This window comes from Panthera uncia, chromosome A2 (assembly GCF_023721935.1).
Source record: "Panthera uncia isolate 11264 chromosome A2, Puncia_PCG_1.0, whole genome shotgun sequence".
Taxonomy (NCBI): Eukaryota; Metazoa; Chordata; class Mammalia; order Carnivora; family Felidae; genus Panthera; species Panthera uncia.
Window position 1 is genome coordinate 14,271,100 of NC_064816.1, and position 13,895 is coordinate 14,284,994.

The 13,895-nt window shown below is 44.1% G+C and overlaps 1 protein-coding gene across 1 annotated transcript in view; it reads left to right on the forward strand.

Annotated features, from left to right (window-relative positions):
• The window catches only part of LARS2 (leucyl-tRNA synthetase 2, mitochondrial), a 168,846-nt gene that overhangs the window by 29,356 nt on the left and 125,595 nt on the right, over positions 1–13,895 (forward strand). Inside the window, exon 5 of the mRNA XM_049642506.1 lies at positions 346–406. Within this exon, the coding sequence (XP_049498463.1) occupies positions 346–406 (61 nt within the window). The remainder of the gene's footprint in view (positions 1–345; positions 407–13,895) is intronic.

Genomic DNA, 13,895 nt, shown 5'->3' on the forward strand with positions numbered 1-13,895 from the left:
ATTTGTACATTAGGGGGTTTTCTCTTCAGTCGATTTAAAACTAATTTAAAGATTTTTTCTAATGTTTATTTATTTGGGGGGGGATGCAAAGAGAGAGGGGGACAGAGGATCCAAAGCGAGCTCTGTGCTGAGAGCAGAGAGGCTGACGCGGGGCTCGAACTCACAGACCGTGAAATCGTGACCTGAGTCGAAGTCGGATGCTTGACCGACTGAGCCACCCAGGTGCCCCCTGGAAACCTTTCGAATAACCTAGACTTCTGCTGCTTTCTTTCACATTCCCAAAGTGCAGTTTGTTTGTGGCTTTCCCCCTTCTGAAAACCTAACCCTCTTCCCTTTGTTTCACAGTAATATTAAACACATGAGGAAGCAGCTTGATCGGCTGGGCCTGTGCTTCAGCTGGGATAGGGTAAGTCCATCCTTTCTCCTGGAAGGTTTTTGTTTTAACGGAGGTCGCGGTTGCACAGGGGACGATGCACACTTACTTCATGTTCCTCCTCTTTGGGTTGGGAGAGGGCAAGGGAGGGAGGGAAGATTAGCACCCCACAAATAAAAAATAGTATTCCCAGAGGATAATCTGCCTGCAAACAAGTAATTTTCTGTGGGATTAAACTAAGAGAGTTAACTTCTTATTTAAGGCCACAGCCGGCTGGAATTTATGTGTGTCAAAAGCTTTACTCAAGGATTTCTCCTCTTCTCTGCAATAATTGAAAAAGACTATTGGAATCTATGTAAACATGATGAACTATCAACCCAGTCGGGTTTTTTGAGGTGATTAGGTGTTAAGTTGATTAACCATTTATTTACCTTTGTTCCAAGTTTGAAATTGAGTCTCATAATAAGCCATAACAATCTGTCACAAACAGCATTTTGGTGTAAAATACTTTCAAACTGTATATTAAACCGATGGAGAATTCTAGATGTGGGAGGAGTTCATGAAGACCACCTGGATGTTAGAAACACCAGCTCTTAGTTAGAAACACCCAGGTCACTGGGAACTGAGGCCTTCAACTCTTTGGCCAAACGCCACCCCTTAGACACTGATGGTCTATTAGGTAAGAGAGGTTCCTGCCTGCCCCTTCACTAGGGACCCTTCCAATGTCACCGTCCCTCTTAGCATCTATTTGCTCCACAAAATGACTGAGGTTTGCATTGCTGGGCCTGTCAAGTTCAAGTTCACACCCTCCTCTGCATGAGAAGTGCCTGGAACAAACCTGAATGCGATCTTTTCCTTCTCCTTCAACAATTTCTTAAATAATTGAGATTCAGTGAGTACAGTGAAAAAAAGCAAAAGTCGAACACATTTGAACAGTCCTTTTTAAATTTTTTATTTATTTTTTTATTTTTGGTAGCTTTAGATAAGGTGATGAGCCGAATCAAGTTCTAATGAGTCCTGCCCAGAGCTCTCCAGAGATGAGATTCTAGATTCCTTGAGGGCAGAGATGATAATCCTCTAGTCCTGCACAGGGACATCAGCCATAAAGGGTTCAGGATAGTAGTGGATTGTTTTCCTGATTATCGTAGAAGATTAGAAAATACAGAAAAGTAAAAAAAAAGAAAAAAAGAAAAAAAGAAAATACAGAAAAGTCTAAAGAAGAACATAGAGTCAGTGCGGCTGATTTAACATCCTGGTATGGTTCCTGCATCTTTTATTCTAGAATTATAAACATCTATGTCATTTACTTTTGCAAAGTGGAATTCATGATGCATATTTTTATCTTGCCTTTTTTTTAACCTACTATTCATGAACATCTTCCCATTTTATGAAATATTCTTCGAAAAAGTGAGTTTTTATAAGTGGTATGGTTTCCCGTCTTACAGCTATATAACTTATGCAACCTGTCCCTTATTATCATAACATTTAGATAGATTTTAATGTTTTTCTATCATAAATATGGGTTCTCAATCCCTTTTGTCACATCTGAAGTCCAGAAAGCTCTAAAAACTGAAAAATTTTTAACTCATTTGATTGCAAAACGTGACCCGAACTGGTGTTTATCTCACTTAGAATGAATATCCCTGTGTTTTCCTGTAGAAATAGCAATATAGTTGATTACCAGGTACTCTCCTAGACCTTTTTTTTTTTTTTTGATATCCCAAAAAGCCTTAATTCTGATACATGTTTGACTGTGAGCATTTCAGATAAGGGATTTTGAACCAATCGTTCGATGTTACAGATAAATACACCCCACCACTACCACTGTCTGATGGGCACCTACCATGGGCCAGGCACCCATAATTATCTCTTTGGGTTCCTAAAAAAGCTCTAAAATGCAGATACTTTTATTGACGTCATTTTGTTCTGGCCACTCAAGTGGCAGGGCTTGGCCAGTCCACTGACCCAATTTGACTGTTGTGTTCACCCCCTACTCCTGGGGCAGAAATCTTGGTACATACATTTTATTATTTCTTTAATGTGAATTCTCAAAAAAAAAAAAAAGAAAAGCATGGATAAGTTTTAAGACATATAGGTATTTAAAGGGAAGCTTGAAAGGTATAATTTGGCTTGTGGTATTTGAAGGTTTGAAGACCATACAAATTTATACTCTCAAGTTACTACATAGATGTTTTCATCTGTATTTCTTTCATTATTAATGATAGGGAGTTATGGTTTTTTGGGTTGTTTTTTTTTTTCCATGTGTTTAATGGATGTTTGAATTTGTGTGTGTGTGTGTGTGTGTGTGTGTGTGTGTGTGTGTGTGAATGATCTGATTGTGTCTTTTGCCCACACAGGTAAGGAGTGTTTGTTCTTTTCGTAATGATTTTTATTTTGTTACAGATATTTTTCCTCATTTGCCATTTGCCTTGCATTTTGTTTATAGTGAGATCATTATTAGCATACAGATATGTCCTTGGAAAGAACTTCTTTGAGATAGATGAATACATTAATATTTTCTTCTTAGTCATTTATGGTTTAAGTTTTACATTGAACTCAGCTGTAATTATGTTAGTATAGGATATAAGATAAGGAATGAATATTTTTTTCTAAATAACCAACAATTGCTTCTATTTTATTTCTAAACAGTCCTTTTCTCATTAATTTAAAAGGCTACCTTTAGGGGCGCCTGGGTGGCTCAGTTGGTTAAGCATCCGACTTTGGCTCAGGTTGGGATCTCACAGTTTGTGGGTTCAAGCCCTGTGTCAGGCTCTGTGCTGACAGCTCCGAGGCTGGAGCCTGCTTCAGAGTCTGTGTCTCCCTCTCTCTGCCCCTCCTCTGCTCATACTCTGTCTCTCTGTCTCTCTCTCAAAAATAAATAAAAAAAAAAAAAATTAAAAGACATTAAAAAAATAAAAAGCTACCTTTAGGGGCACCTGGGTGACTCAGTAGATTGAGCCTCCGACTCTTGATTTCAGCTCAGGTCATGATCCCAGGGTTGTGGGATCGAGCCCTGCCTCAGGCTCTGTCCTGAGCTTAGAGCCTGCTTGAGACTCCCTCTTTCCCCCTCCTCGGCTCGTATTGTCTTTCCCTCTCTCAAACAAAGGCTACCGTTATTATAACTTAGTTCTTTATTTTTTATTTTTTTTTTAACGTTTATTTCTTTTTGAGGGAAAGAGACAGAACACGAGCAAGAGAGGGCCAGAGAGAGAGGGAGACAGAATCGAAATCAGAGCCTGACGCGGGGCTTGAACTCATGAGTGGTGGGATCATGACCTGAGCTGGAGTCGAATGCCCAACCAACTAAGCCACCCAGAAACCCCTCCTATAACTTAGTTCTTTTATGCTGTTATAATACTTAAGTCTGTTTCTGTTCTTTTGACTCATTTATATTTATTACTCAACTGTTTTTAAGTACAGTTGCTTTACGATTGGTTTTAATACTTGGTAGCAGAGGTTTCCTCTTATTTTCTGATGTAACAGTGCCATCTATACTGTCTTGTGTTTGTTTCTTTGATATGTTTTTTTCCTTTTGTATTTTATTTTTTTTTACTTTTAGCCCTTATTTGTTGAATTCTTTTGGTACATCCCTTGTAGATGCCGTTCAAACATAGTTTTAAGTGTCTTTTTTTTTTTTTTTTTTTTTTTATGGTGTCCTACAGTCGGGATTTTGGTTCCTTTTTTTTCCTCTAGAGATTTTTAAAAAATACGAATTCTTTTTTTTTTTTTTATTCTGCCAGAAGATAGCTTTAAGTTTTTATTATTTTATTTTTTAGAGAGAGTGAGCGCGTGGGCACACTAGCAGAGGAGGGGGAGAGGGAGAGGGAGAGGGAGAGAGATAATCTTAAGCAGACTCCATGCTTATTGCAGAGCCCAATGTTGGGCTTGATCCTAGGACCCCTGGGATCATAGCCTGAGCCCAAATCAAGGGTCAGACGCCATTTTTTCTTTTTTTAAGTTTTTAATGTTTACTTTTGAGAGAGAGTTCGAGCAGGGGAGGGGGCAGAGAGAGAGGGAGACAGAGGATCTGAAGCTGGCCCTGTGCTGACAGCAGAGAACCCAACCCAGAGCTTGCTGTCACAAACCGTGAGATTGTGACCTGAGCCGAAATCAAGAGTCAGGTGCTTAACAGACTGAGCTACCCAGAGACCCCTAAGTTGTTTTTGTTTTGTTTTTTTGATGTTGAGTATCAACATAAAAAATAAAACGCTAAGGAACTTAGCAGGCAGTGACACTTCCTACTTTCTAAAACCTATTTTTCAGAGGGTTTTTTTTTTTTTTTGATATGAGATTTTAGGCCTAATTTATTCTTATATATTTTGTGATCATATATTATTATTATTATTATTTTTAGTTTATTTATTTTGAGAGAGAGAGAGTGGGACAAGGGCAGAGATAGAGGGAGAGAGAGAGAATCACAAGCAGGCTCTGCACTGTCAGCACAGAGCCTGATGTGGGGCTCGAACTCACAAACCTCAAGATCATGACCTGAGCCCTAGTCAGACGCTTCACTGACCGAGCCACCCCAGCACCCTGATCGTGGATTATTTCTTAAACTTTATGTTTGATATTTGCTTCTAATTTCAAGATCACATTTATAATCATTATTCAAATTGAAGTCTCTTTAACGGGTTTTAGTCCCTATCAGTAGCCCTTTCAGAGCATGTCTGCCCATTTGTAAAATTTGGATTTGGAAATTGTGGAAAATTCTGACTGTTGCTTTTTCTGACCTCATACATTGTCTTCATAACTTGAGAATGACTTTCCTTTTCTTTCATCTGGGAACAGCAATTTTTTGGGGGATGGATTTTTTTTTTTTCTTTCAAATTTCTGTAGTAGACCTTGATGCCAGATGTACTATCTTTTTTTTTTTTTTTTAAATGATTATACACTTACAGGAAGTTCCCATGATAGTACAAAGAGAGCCTACTTACCGTTCACCCAGCTTCCCCGTGATAACATTTGGTAGGACTACGATATAAATCAAAACCAGGGAACTGAAACTGGCATGAAACTTGCAACCAGAGTACGAATCGTACTCAGATTTCGCCAGGTTTCCTTGCAGTCCCTGGGGTGGGTGCAGTAGGAGCCGTTCTGTGCCGCTTGGTTCCGGGTGGAACTGATGTCACTACGACCACCTGACCCGCCAGCCTTTGGCGGGGAAGCCCGAGACCAGCCCGCACGGTGTGTTGGTACTTGTCGTCATCGTGGTGCCCTCATTTGATGCCTGTTGGATTCCTCCCGTCTCTGCCCCTGCTGTTTCCAGTTTTCACCAGAGTGTACCCCAGTTCTAGTCTTTTCACTTGAATTTGGTCCGGTGCTTAGTGACCCCTTTCGATCCGCAGCCGGGGGTCTTTCCCTGCGGCGGTCTTGTGGCCTCCGGTTCCCGAGAAGCTCGGCCGTCACCAAGTGCTCTGCTCACCGTCCTCTCTCGGTCGCCTCGTTTCCCTCATTTCCCTGGTCTCTTTGTCCTTCTCTGCCTTTTGGAAGAACTTCTCATGTTTGCTTTCAGCATTGCTGATTTCGGTCTCCATCGAACCGGTGCCGCTTTGTGTGGTTTCTAATGCACATACCGATTTTGCTGTTGTTGTGTTTTCGGATTCAGTCTTATTTTGTCTTATCTCCTTCCGTCCCCCATTCCCTTTCTGATACCTCTTCTTCCTTGATTTATTTTCTTCTTCCTTTGCCATCTTATCTCCACAGACCACGTATGTTCAGAAATTTTGAGAATATAAGGAAGTGCTCTTAAAAAATTATGATGTGTGCTTCCTGTGCTGAATCTTTTTAACAAGTAGGAATGCTGTGTTTTCCTTGTCTGTTTCTGAGTCTCTTCATAGATACCTCACGGATTTTCTCCTGTATTTCCTGAGTGACCTGGACTGATACATCAAGTTAGGGATCCATCAGCCTGAGGGGAGGAGGAGTGGAAGCTCTTTCCTAGTCCCTGCATCATCCATTTCTTTCCGGGCCTGGGGAGTCCACCTTTCCTGGTGCATCTTTCCCTTCGGTCTGATCTTTACCACACTTGGGAGGAGTGGAACACATCCCAGATACCCCTGACCCTGACTTCTTTTAAAAAAAAAAAATTTTTTTTAATGTTTGTTTATTTTTGACAGAGAGAGAGACACACACACAGAGCATGAGCGGGGGAGGGGCAGAGAGAGAGAGGGAGACACAGAATCCGAAGCAGGTTCCAGGCTCTGAGCTGTCAGCACAGAGCCTGACATGGGGCTCGAACTCACAGATTGCGAGATCATGACCTGAGCCGAAGTCAGACGCTCAACCGACTGAGCCACCCAGGCGCCCCAGGACCTTGCCCTTTCAAGTAAGACGTGGCAGAGCCCTGCTTCTCAAGAACCCGGTCGGTTCTGAAGGATGGAGGGTGCTGTGCTGTTTGGCTTCTGGTACCTTTCTTCAGTTTGCTTCCTTCTGCCAAAAGTCCTTAACAGTTTTGGCACAAGTCCGTGGCACCTACTGTTGTCTCCAGTACTGATGCAGTCATCTTGTCCCCCATCTTTATATTCTGTTGGTCGTTTTAATGGGAGTAATGGAAACACATTTAGATGCCTGTGTTCTTGATGCCCTCTTGCCCAGAAGCCCACCAGTGCTTTTTTTTTTAAAGTGTATTTACTTATTTTGAGAGAGAGAGAGAGCACAAGAGAGCACGCGAGCAGGGGAGGGGCAGAGAGAGAGGGAGACAGAGACTCCCAGGGGCTTGATCTCAGGAACCCCGACTTGAGCCCAACTCGAGAGTTGGATGCTTAACCGACTGAGCCACCCAGGCGCCCCCACTGCTTTTTGATTAAATGTTACAATCTGTTTGGTTATATGGAGCAAAGTCAGGAAGGAGAGGAAGCGTGTATTTAATTGACTAGGCAAACCCGTGCCCTTTACGAGTAACATTCCCAAAGTCTCATAAAAACTGGATAATTCAGCAGATTACCAGGACATTTGACGGGACAATTAAACAGGATATTTTGAAGATAAGATTGCTGGGAAATGTCACCTTCCACCGCCAGGTGGAGAAAGCCAACTTGAACTAGGGGCATGGTCTCCCTGGTGAGATGTCCTGGAGGAATGATCCTGAGCTGCAGCCTCAGGATTCTTACATAAGACGCTTAATTCTCAGGATTAAAAAAAAAACAAAAAAACCAAAAAAACATACATTTCTGGAATCAAGGCATGTCTGGTGAGCCAGAATGAGAATCAGGCTTTGCTGTTAACGTAGCACTGGGTTTCGCTTTTTCAGACGTTATTCCCGAAACAGCTTGGATCATCTTGAGAAGAAGGAAACTAAGAAACCAAAAGCCGAATTTGAATGGCTGAACAGCTACTTAGGGGAAGACTAGAGAGGAAATAAATTCCAAACTGTGCAATGAAAGGCAGGGATGTGCTTCTTTGTGGGGCGCGCTTTGTGGCCTGACTGGCAGCCATCTTGTGGAGAAGGTGTGGGCTGCATTCTCCTCTCGGGGGTTCAGGGGATGGCCTCGGTGGTCATGAACTGGTCCTAGGGGACGGCCCCGTGAGTTCCTTGTGACAAATAACCCAATTAGAGGCGAGTGTGTCTCTGACTTCTGTGCCCTCCCTTCTCATGAGTGCCCTGAGGCCCCAGCTGGTTCTAGAACAGTCCTTGGCCATACATCTTGATCGCAATAGACTCTGGGGCCTGAGTTTGATCTGGAATCAGCTGGATAATTGTTTTAGGGGCAGTCCCTAGGATTTGCTTTCAAACTCAAGACAAGTATAAGAAGGAAAAAGTTCAAGCCAGATGGGATTCAAAGTAATTCCAAAGTCAGGAATCTGCCAGAGGAGGGCTTTAGTATTTGACTGTGGTGCTTGCTGAGCAATCCCCAAACACACTCCAACGTGAAATCAAAGCCAAACAAGACAAAACGGAAACGTATTCTAGGACTTGGCATAAATGGTGTTTGGATTAACTTTTCTTATTCTCCTTTACTGGAGTAATCAAGAGTTGATTCTTGCTGAGTTTCTTTACTGTGGAGATCTAGGAATTGTTTTTGTTTTTAAATGTTTTATTAATTTTTGAGAGAGAGAGACAGAGACAGCACACAAATGGGAGTGAGAGAGAGGGAGACAGAATCTGAAGCAGGCTCCAGGCTGTCAGCACAGAGGCCGATGCAGGCTCAAACCCACAAACCGTGAGGTCATGACCTGAGCTGAAGTCGGTCGCTTAACCAACTGAGCCACCGAGGCGCCCCTAGGAGGTTTTATTTACATTCATTTTCATTGGATTTTAAATTCCTTTGTCTGATTTCCTTCTTGTATTTCTGGGTTCAGTCTTCTGTAAATGTTTGTGCCCAGTAATAAGACTGACAGCTGTGGCCATCAGTCCCAGCCAGGCCAGGCCAACTCGGGAATTACTGCCCCCTAAGAAAGCCATCCATTGAGGGACACCTGGGTGGCTCAGTTGGTTAAGTGTCCTGCTCTCGGTTTCGGCTCAGGTCATGATCTCACAGTTTGTGGGTTCGAGCCCACATCGGGCTCTCTAGCTGGCAGCAGGGAGCCTGCTTGGGATTCTCTCTCTCTCTGCCCCTCCCCCACTCACACTGTCTCTGTCTCTCTCAAAAAGAAATAAACTTAAAAAAACAAAAAAGTCATCCATTGAAACAAACGCAAATGTGCTTCCCCAGCTTCCGGAAGGCAGGCTGAGTCTCCCGGCTGGTACAGGAGGCACCAATGAATTGCCCTCTATCAGGATTTTTACCAGGACAGGCTTTTGGTGCCTTCAAGCTTTTGCATGTTTTATCTGTCAGCGCTGCACAGCCTACATAAAGTAGGGGGGCTGCTGGGGTTTCCATGGCATTTCCACCCCGCGCACTGGTCTCCCCATCTTTCTCCACTTTCACTGTCCTTTTTCCACTCCCTTGTTGGCTCTCACCTCTTCCCTCGACTTCCCTGCTTTCCTTTCCAATGCTGTCCTCCTCTCTTCTCTCTCTCCTCTTTCTCTCTCTCTCTTTTTTTTTTTTTATATATTTTTTATTATGGAAAAATTCCAGCTTGCGCTCAGAGTGGCATAGAGAACCCCGAGGCGTTCATCACTCAGCTTCAACAATAGCTGTTTTGTGACCAGTCTTACTTCATCCTTACCCTCCGCTCTGAATTACTTTGCAGCAAGCAAGAGGTCAGATAACTTTGTCTGTAAAGAATTCAGTATCTAGGGGCGCTTGGGCGGCTCAGTCAGTTGAGTGTCTGACTTCCACTCAGGTCATGATCTCACAGTTCATGAGTTCGAGCCCCGTGTCGGGCTCTGCGCTGACAGCTCAGAGCCTGGAGCCCGCTTTGGATTCTGTGCCTCCCTCCCTCTCTCTCTCTCTCTCTCTGTCTCTCTCTGCCCCTCCCCCGCTCATACTCTGTCTCTCAAAAATGAATAAACGTTAAAAAAAAAATTCAGAATTCAGTATCTATTGCTAGAAGATGAAGGGGCTCGCTCTTTCCTCCTTTCTTCCTTTCTTTCTTTCTTTCTTTCTTTCTTTCTTTCTTTCTTTCTTTCTTTCTTTCTTCACATTTCTGTTGTCACGCCTGAAACAATGAAGGACAACCCCCTCACGTCATGAGTTTCCAGCCATTTGGCCCATTGCCCTGGTTGCCTTGTAAATTCTTGTTTCCGCCGGCGTTCGTCTGCCTGCACTCTTGCTGGTGCTTGTTCGGCTGTGTTTCTGCCCCACCCCCATGTGGTTATCGCGGCACCCTCTTTTCTGTGCAAAACACACAAGCCCTTTGGACCATCCCTGCAGGAGTGTCCTTCCAAAGGCAGCGTGATTTGTATGATCACAAAGTGAAAATTATGTCTACTTGCGGGCCCTTGACCATGGCATTTTGTTTACGTAGAGGACCCGACATCTGATAGGGAGGAGTAAACTCCAGGAAATAACGAGCAGAAAGATAGATTTTTAACGTTTTTTTTTTTTTTTTTAATCTTAGAAGAATTGAAAGAATAGCTTAAAACAAAAAGAACTTGGGGACCAGTGAGCGTCTTGAAACCCTGGTTGGGAAGATTCCCGTTGCGAGAGCGGGAGCCTGGGAGCCGTGGTTGCCTTGACAACGTGTCGCAGGCGGCGCGCAAAGTGACTCTCCCAGTCTTTCCAGTCCTTCCAGAGGTGAAGCCGCTTGTCTGGCAGAGGGGGAAAATTCACCTTTTTCCAGGTGTTTTCCTCCGGGTGGGAGGGCAAAGGGGCTGGCTGTCTCTGCTTTAGCTCTTGAGGGTTGGCATTTCCCCTTACAGTGCCTACTGTTTACAGGGACGTTGGTGCTGGGGCCTGAGGGTTAGTGCTCAGGACTGCGGTCACCTCGAGGTTGGGAACCACATCTCTGTGTGACTACGGGGCACACGAGCCTCTGACCTCCTGCAGAGCCACGCTAGTCCGGGACTTAAAAGTCCGTGTTCCTTGTGCGTCTTTGGACTCTCCAGCCCTGACTATAGATGGAGGTCTCCTGGGCCCCTCTGTCAATTTAGTCATTCAAGGAAGTCGCTTGTTTTATCGAGTCCCCACGGGTGGTCACGAGCCCAGGCAGGCCATCCCTGTCAGGGATGCACACTCTGGCCAATGGCAGTGGAATTACCCACTGGTTTCAGAGGCCTCGATTTTGGTGACGGGTCTTGCCTTTCACATGTGGTGGGCATGATCTCTTGCCCCTCTGAGCCCCACCTTCTCTCCAAAGGAATGTTTCTTAAGGCTATTGAAGGGACGACCCTTCGATCACTCTCTAAATGCCTTCGAAAATAAGAGTGCGAAACCTTTCTCTCCACAGGGGCGCCTGGGTAACTCAGTCGGTTAAGCATCCAGCTCTTGGTTTCAGCCCAGGTCATGATCTCGACAGGTCGTGAGATCCGAGCCGAGCCCCAAGCCCCTAGCCCCTCGTTGGGCTATGCCCTTGCAGGGCAGAGCCCACTTGGGGTTCACTCTCTCTCGCTCTCTCTGCCCCTCCCCTGCTCACGCAGGCAAGCTCTCTCTCTCTCTCAAAATAAACAAATAAACAAACAAAAAAAACCCCACACAAAACCTTTCTCTCCGCATCTGAATCAGGCCTCCCGATCGGTCTTGCACACCAGCCAGGTACCACCTTTGATAGAATGAGTGCCTGTAGTTGTATGGGCACACTGGACTTTTAAGCGTGTTGGGAAGCAATATCTAGAAGATCTTAGAGGTGAAATTGTTACTCCGTGAAATAACAAGGATTATTTATATGTGTTACTTATCCAGTGGCTGTTAAACTCTGTGAGCCTCAGAATCACCAAGAGAGCTTGTTAAGCCCAGATTTCTGGGCCCCACTGCCAGGGTTTCTTATGTAGTGGATCTGTGATTTTGTTTTTCTGTTCAGAAAAAAGGATCTTAGGAATGACCGTGCTCCCAAACCTTATTAGTTAGGAATCAAAATACAGGCCTACCTTCAATTATTTCTGGCATAACGTAGAGCGTAAGTGAATAATAAAAACAAACTATGAGAAAGCTGGCACTGTTTTTGCAAATACAGGAAGTATTTTTATAACTTCTTTAATCGTGCGATATTGTACATGTATAGACTAGAGCATAAAACATGTTTGTAGAGCGACCACCTAGGTTACAAACTAAAAGTCTGCCAACACCCAGTTCTCTGTGTGCCCTTTTCTTTTTAAAAAAAATTTTTTTTAAGTGTTTTATTCATTTTCTGAGAGAGAGAGAGCTGCGGGAGGGGCAGCGAGAGAGAGAGAGAGAGAGAGAGAGGGAGACACAGAGTCTGAAGCAGGCTCCACGTTGTCAGCACAGAGCTCCATGTGGGGCTTGAATTCATGAGCTGTGAGATCATGACCTGAGCCATAGTCAGACGTTTAATTGACTGAGCCACCCAGGCGCCCCTGTGTGCCCTTTTCTGTTCACACCTTTGTCTCTCCTGCTGCAGGAACCACTGTTCTGACATCTGTGACCGTCACTGCCTGGTTTGCAATGTAGTTTTACCACCTACACAGGTGTTTTAAATAGTTACGTAAATGAACTCATGTAGTAGGGGTTCTTTTTTTTTTAATTTATTTTTTATTTTTTATTTTTTAAGTTTCTTTAGAGAGAGAGACAGAGACAGTGTGTGAGCAAGGGAGGGGCAGAGAGAGAGGGAGAGAGAGAATCCCAAGCAGGCTCCGTGCTGCCAGTGCAGAGCCCGACACGGGGCTCGATCCCGTGAACCACGAGATGGTGACCTGAGGTGAAATCAAGAGCCGCGTGCCCAACTGGCTGAGCCACGCAGGTGCCCCCATTGCTATTTTTATCCCAGACAGTTCCCCTGTATTGGTTTTCTATTGCTACCATAAAAATGACCACAAACTTAGCATCTTAAAACAACACGAATGTATTATCTCAGTTTCAGTGAGGCCAGCAGCGAGGTGTCTGCAGACCTCCGTTCCTTGTCAGGTGTGAGGAGGAATCTGCTTCCTACCTCATTCGGGGTGTTGACTGAATCCACTTCCTTGGTGGTCGTAGGACCAGGTATTCATGTGTTTGCTGGTGATCAGCCGGGGACCCGGGTTTTCTTCTTTGAGGTTGCCCACACTCCCCCTGTTCCCTCCATGTGGCTCCCCCCGCAACGTGATTGGGTCCCTCTCATGCCTCCAGTCCCTCTGACTTCCCTTTTTGCTGTGTCTCTGACTCCAGCCAAAGAAAGATCTCTGCCTTTGCCAGCCCATGTGATTCCATTGGGCTCACCTGCATAATTTAGGATACTCTTCCTATTTCAACTGCACCTGCAAAATTCTTTCAGCTACTAAGCTAACACGTTCACATGTTCAAGGGGTTAGGGAGTGGACATTCTACGGACCACATTACAAGTCTCAGTAGATTTTAAAACATAGATATCATGCGAGGTATTTTCTCCGGCCACAAGAGGAAATTGAACAACACATTCTTGAACAAGCAGTGAGTCCAAGAAACCACAGAGGCATTAGAAAATACTTCAAAACAAATGAACAAGGGAGCACAACCTACCGATACTTCTGGGATGCACCAAAAGCAGCACCCAGGGGGACATTTATAGCTACACGTGCTTACACTGAAACATGAAACAGATTGCAGATCAGCAATCGAACTTACAACTGAAGGAAGTAGACAAAGGAGAACAAACTAAACCCAAAGCTAGCGAAAGGAGGGAAATAATAAAGTTCAGAGCAGAGATCAATGAAATAGAGAATAGAAAAACAGGAGAGAAAACCAACAAAACCAGAAGCTGGGCCTTCCAAAAGGTTGACAAAATTGACAAACCTTTAGTAAGAATTGGTTAAGAAAGAAAAAGAAAGACTCTGATTACTAAAATCGGATAATGCAGATGAAATGGATAAAGTCCTAGAAACAAAACCTGTCAAAACTGAACACACACAAAAAGTAGGAAATCTCAATAGACCTCTGGCTCTGAAGGAGATTGAATCAGTCATCAAAACTCTCCAAACTAAGAAAAGTCTGGACGGCTTCATTGCTGAATTCTGCCAGTGTGAGAGCAGAAGGGTCCAAGCCACAGGAGTTTCTGTCCTGATAGAACTGGA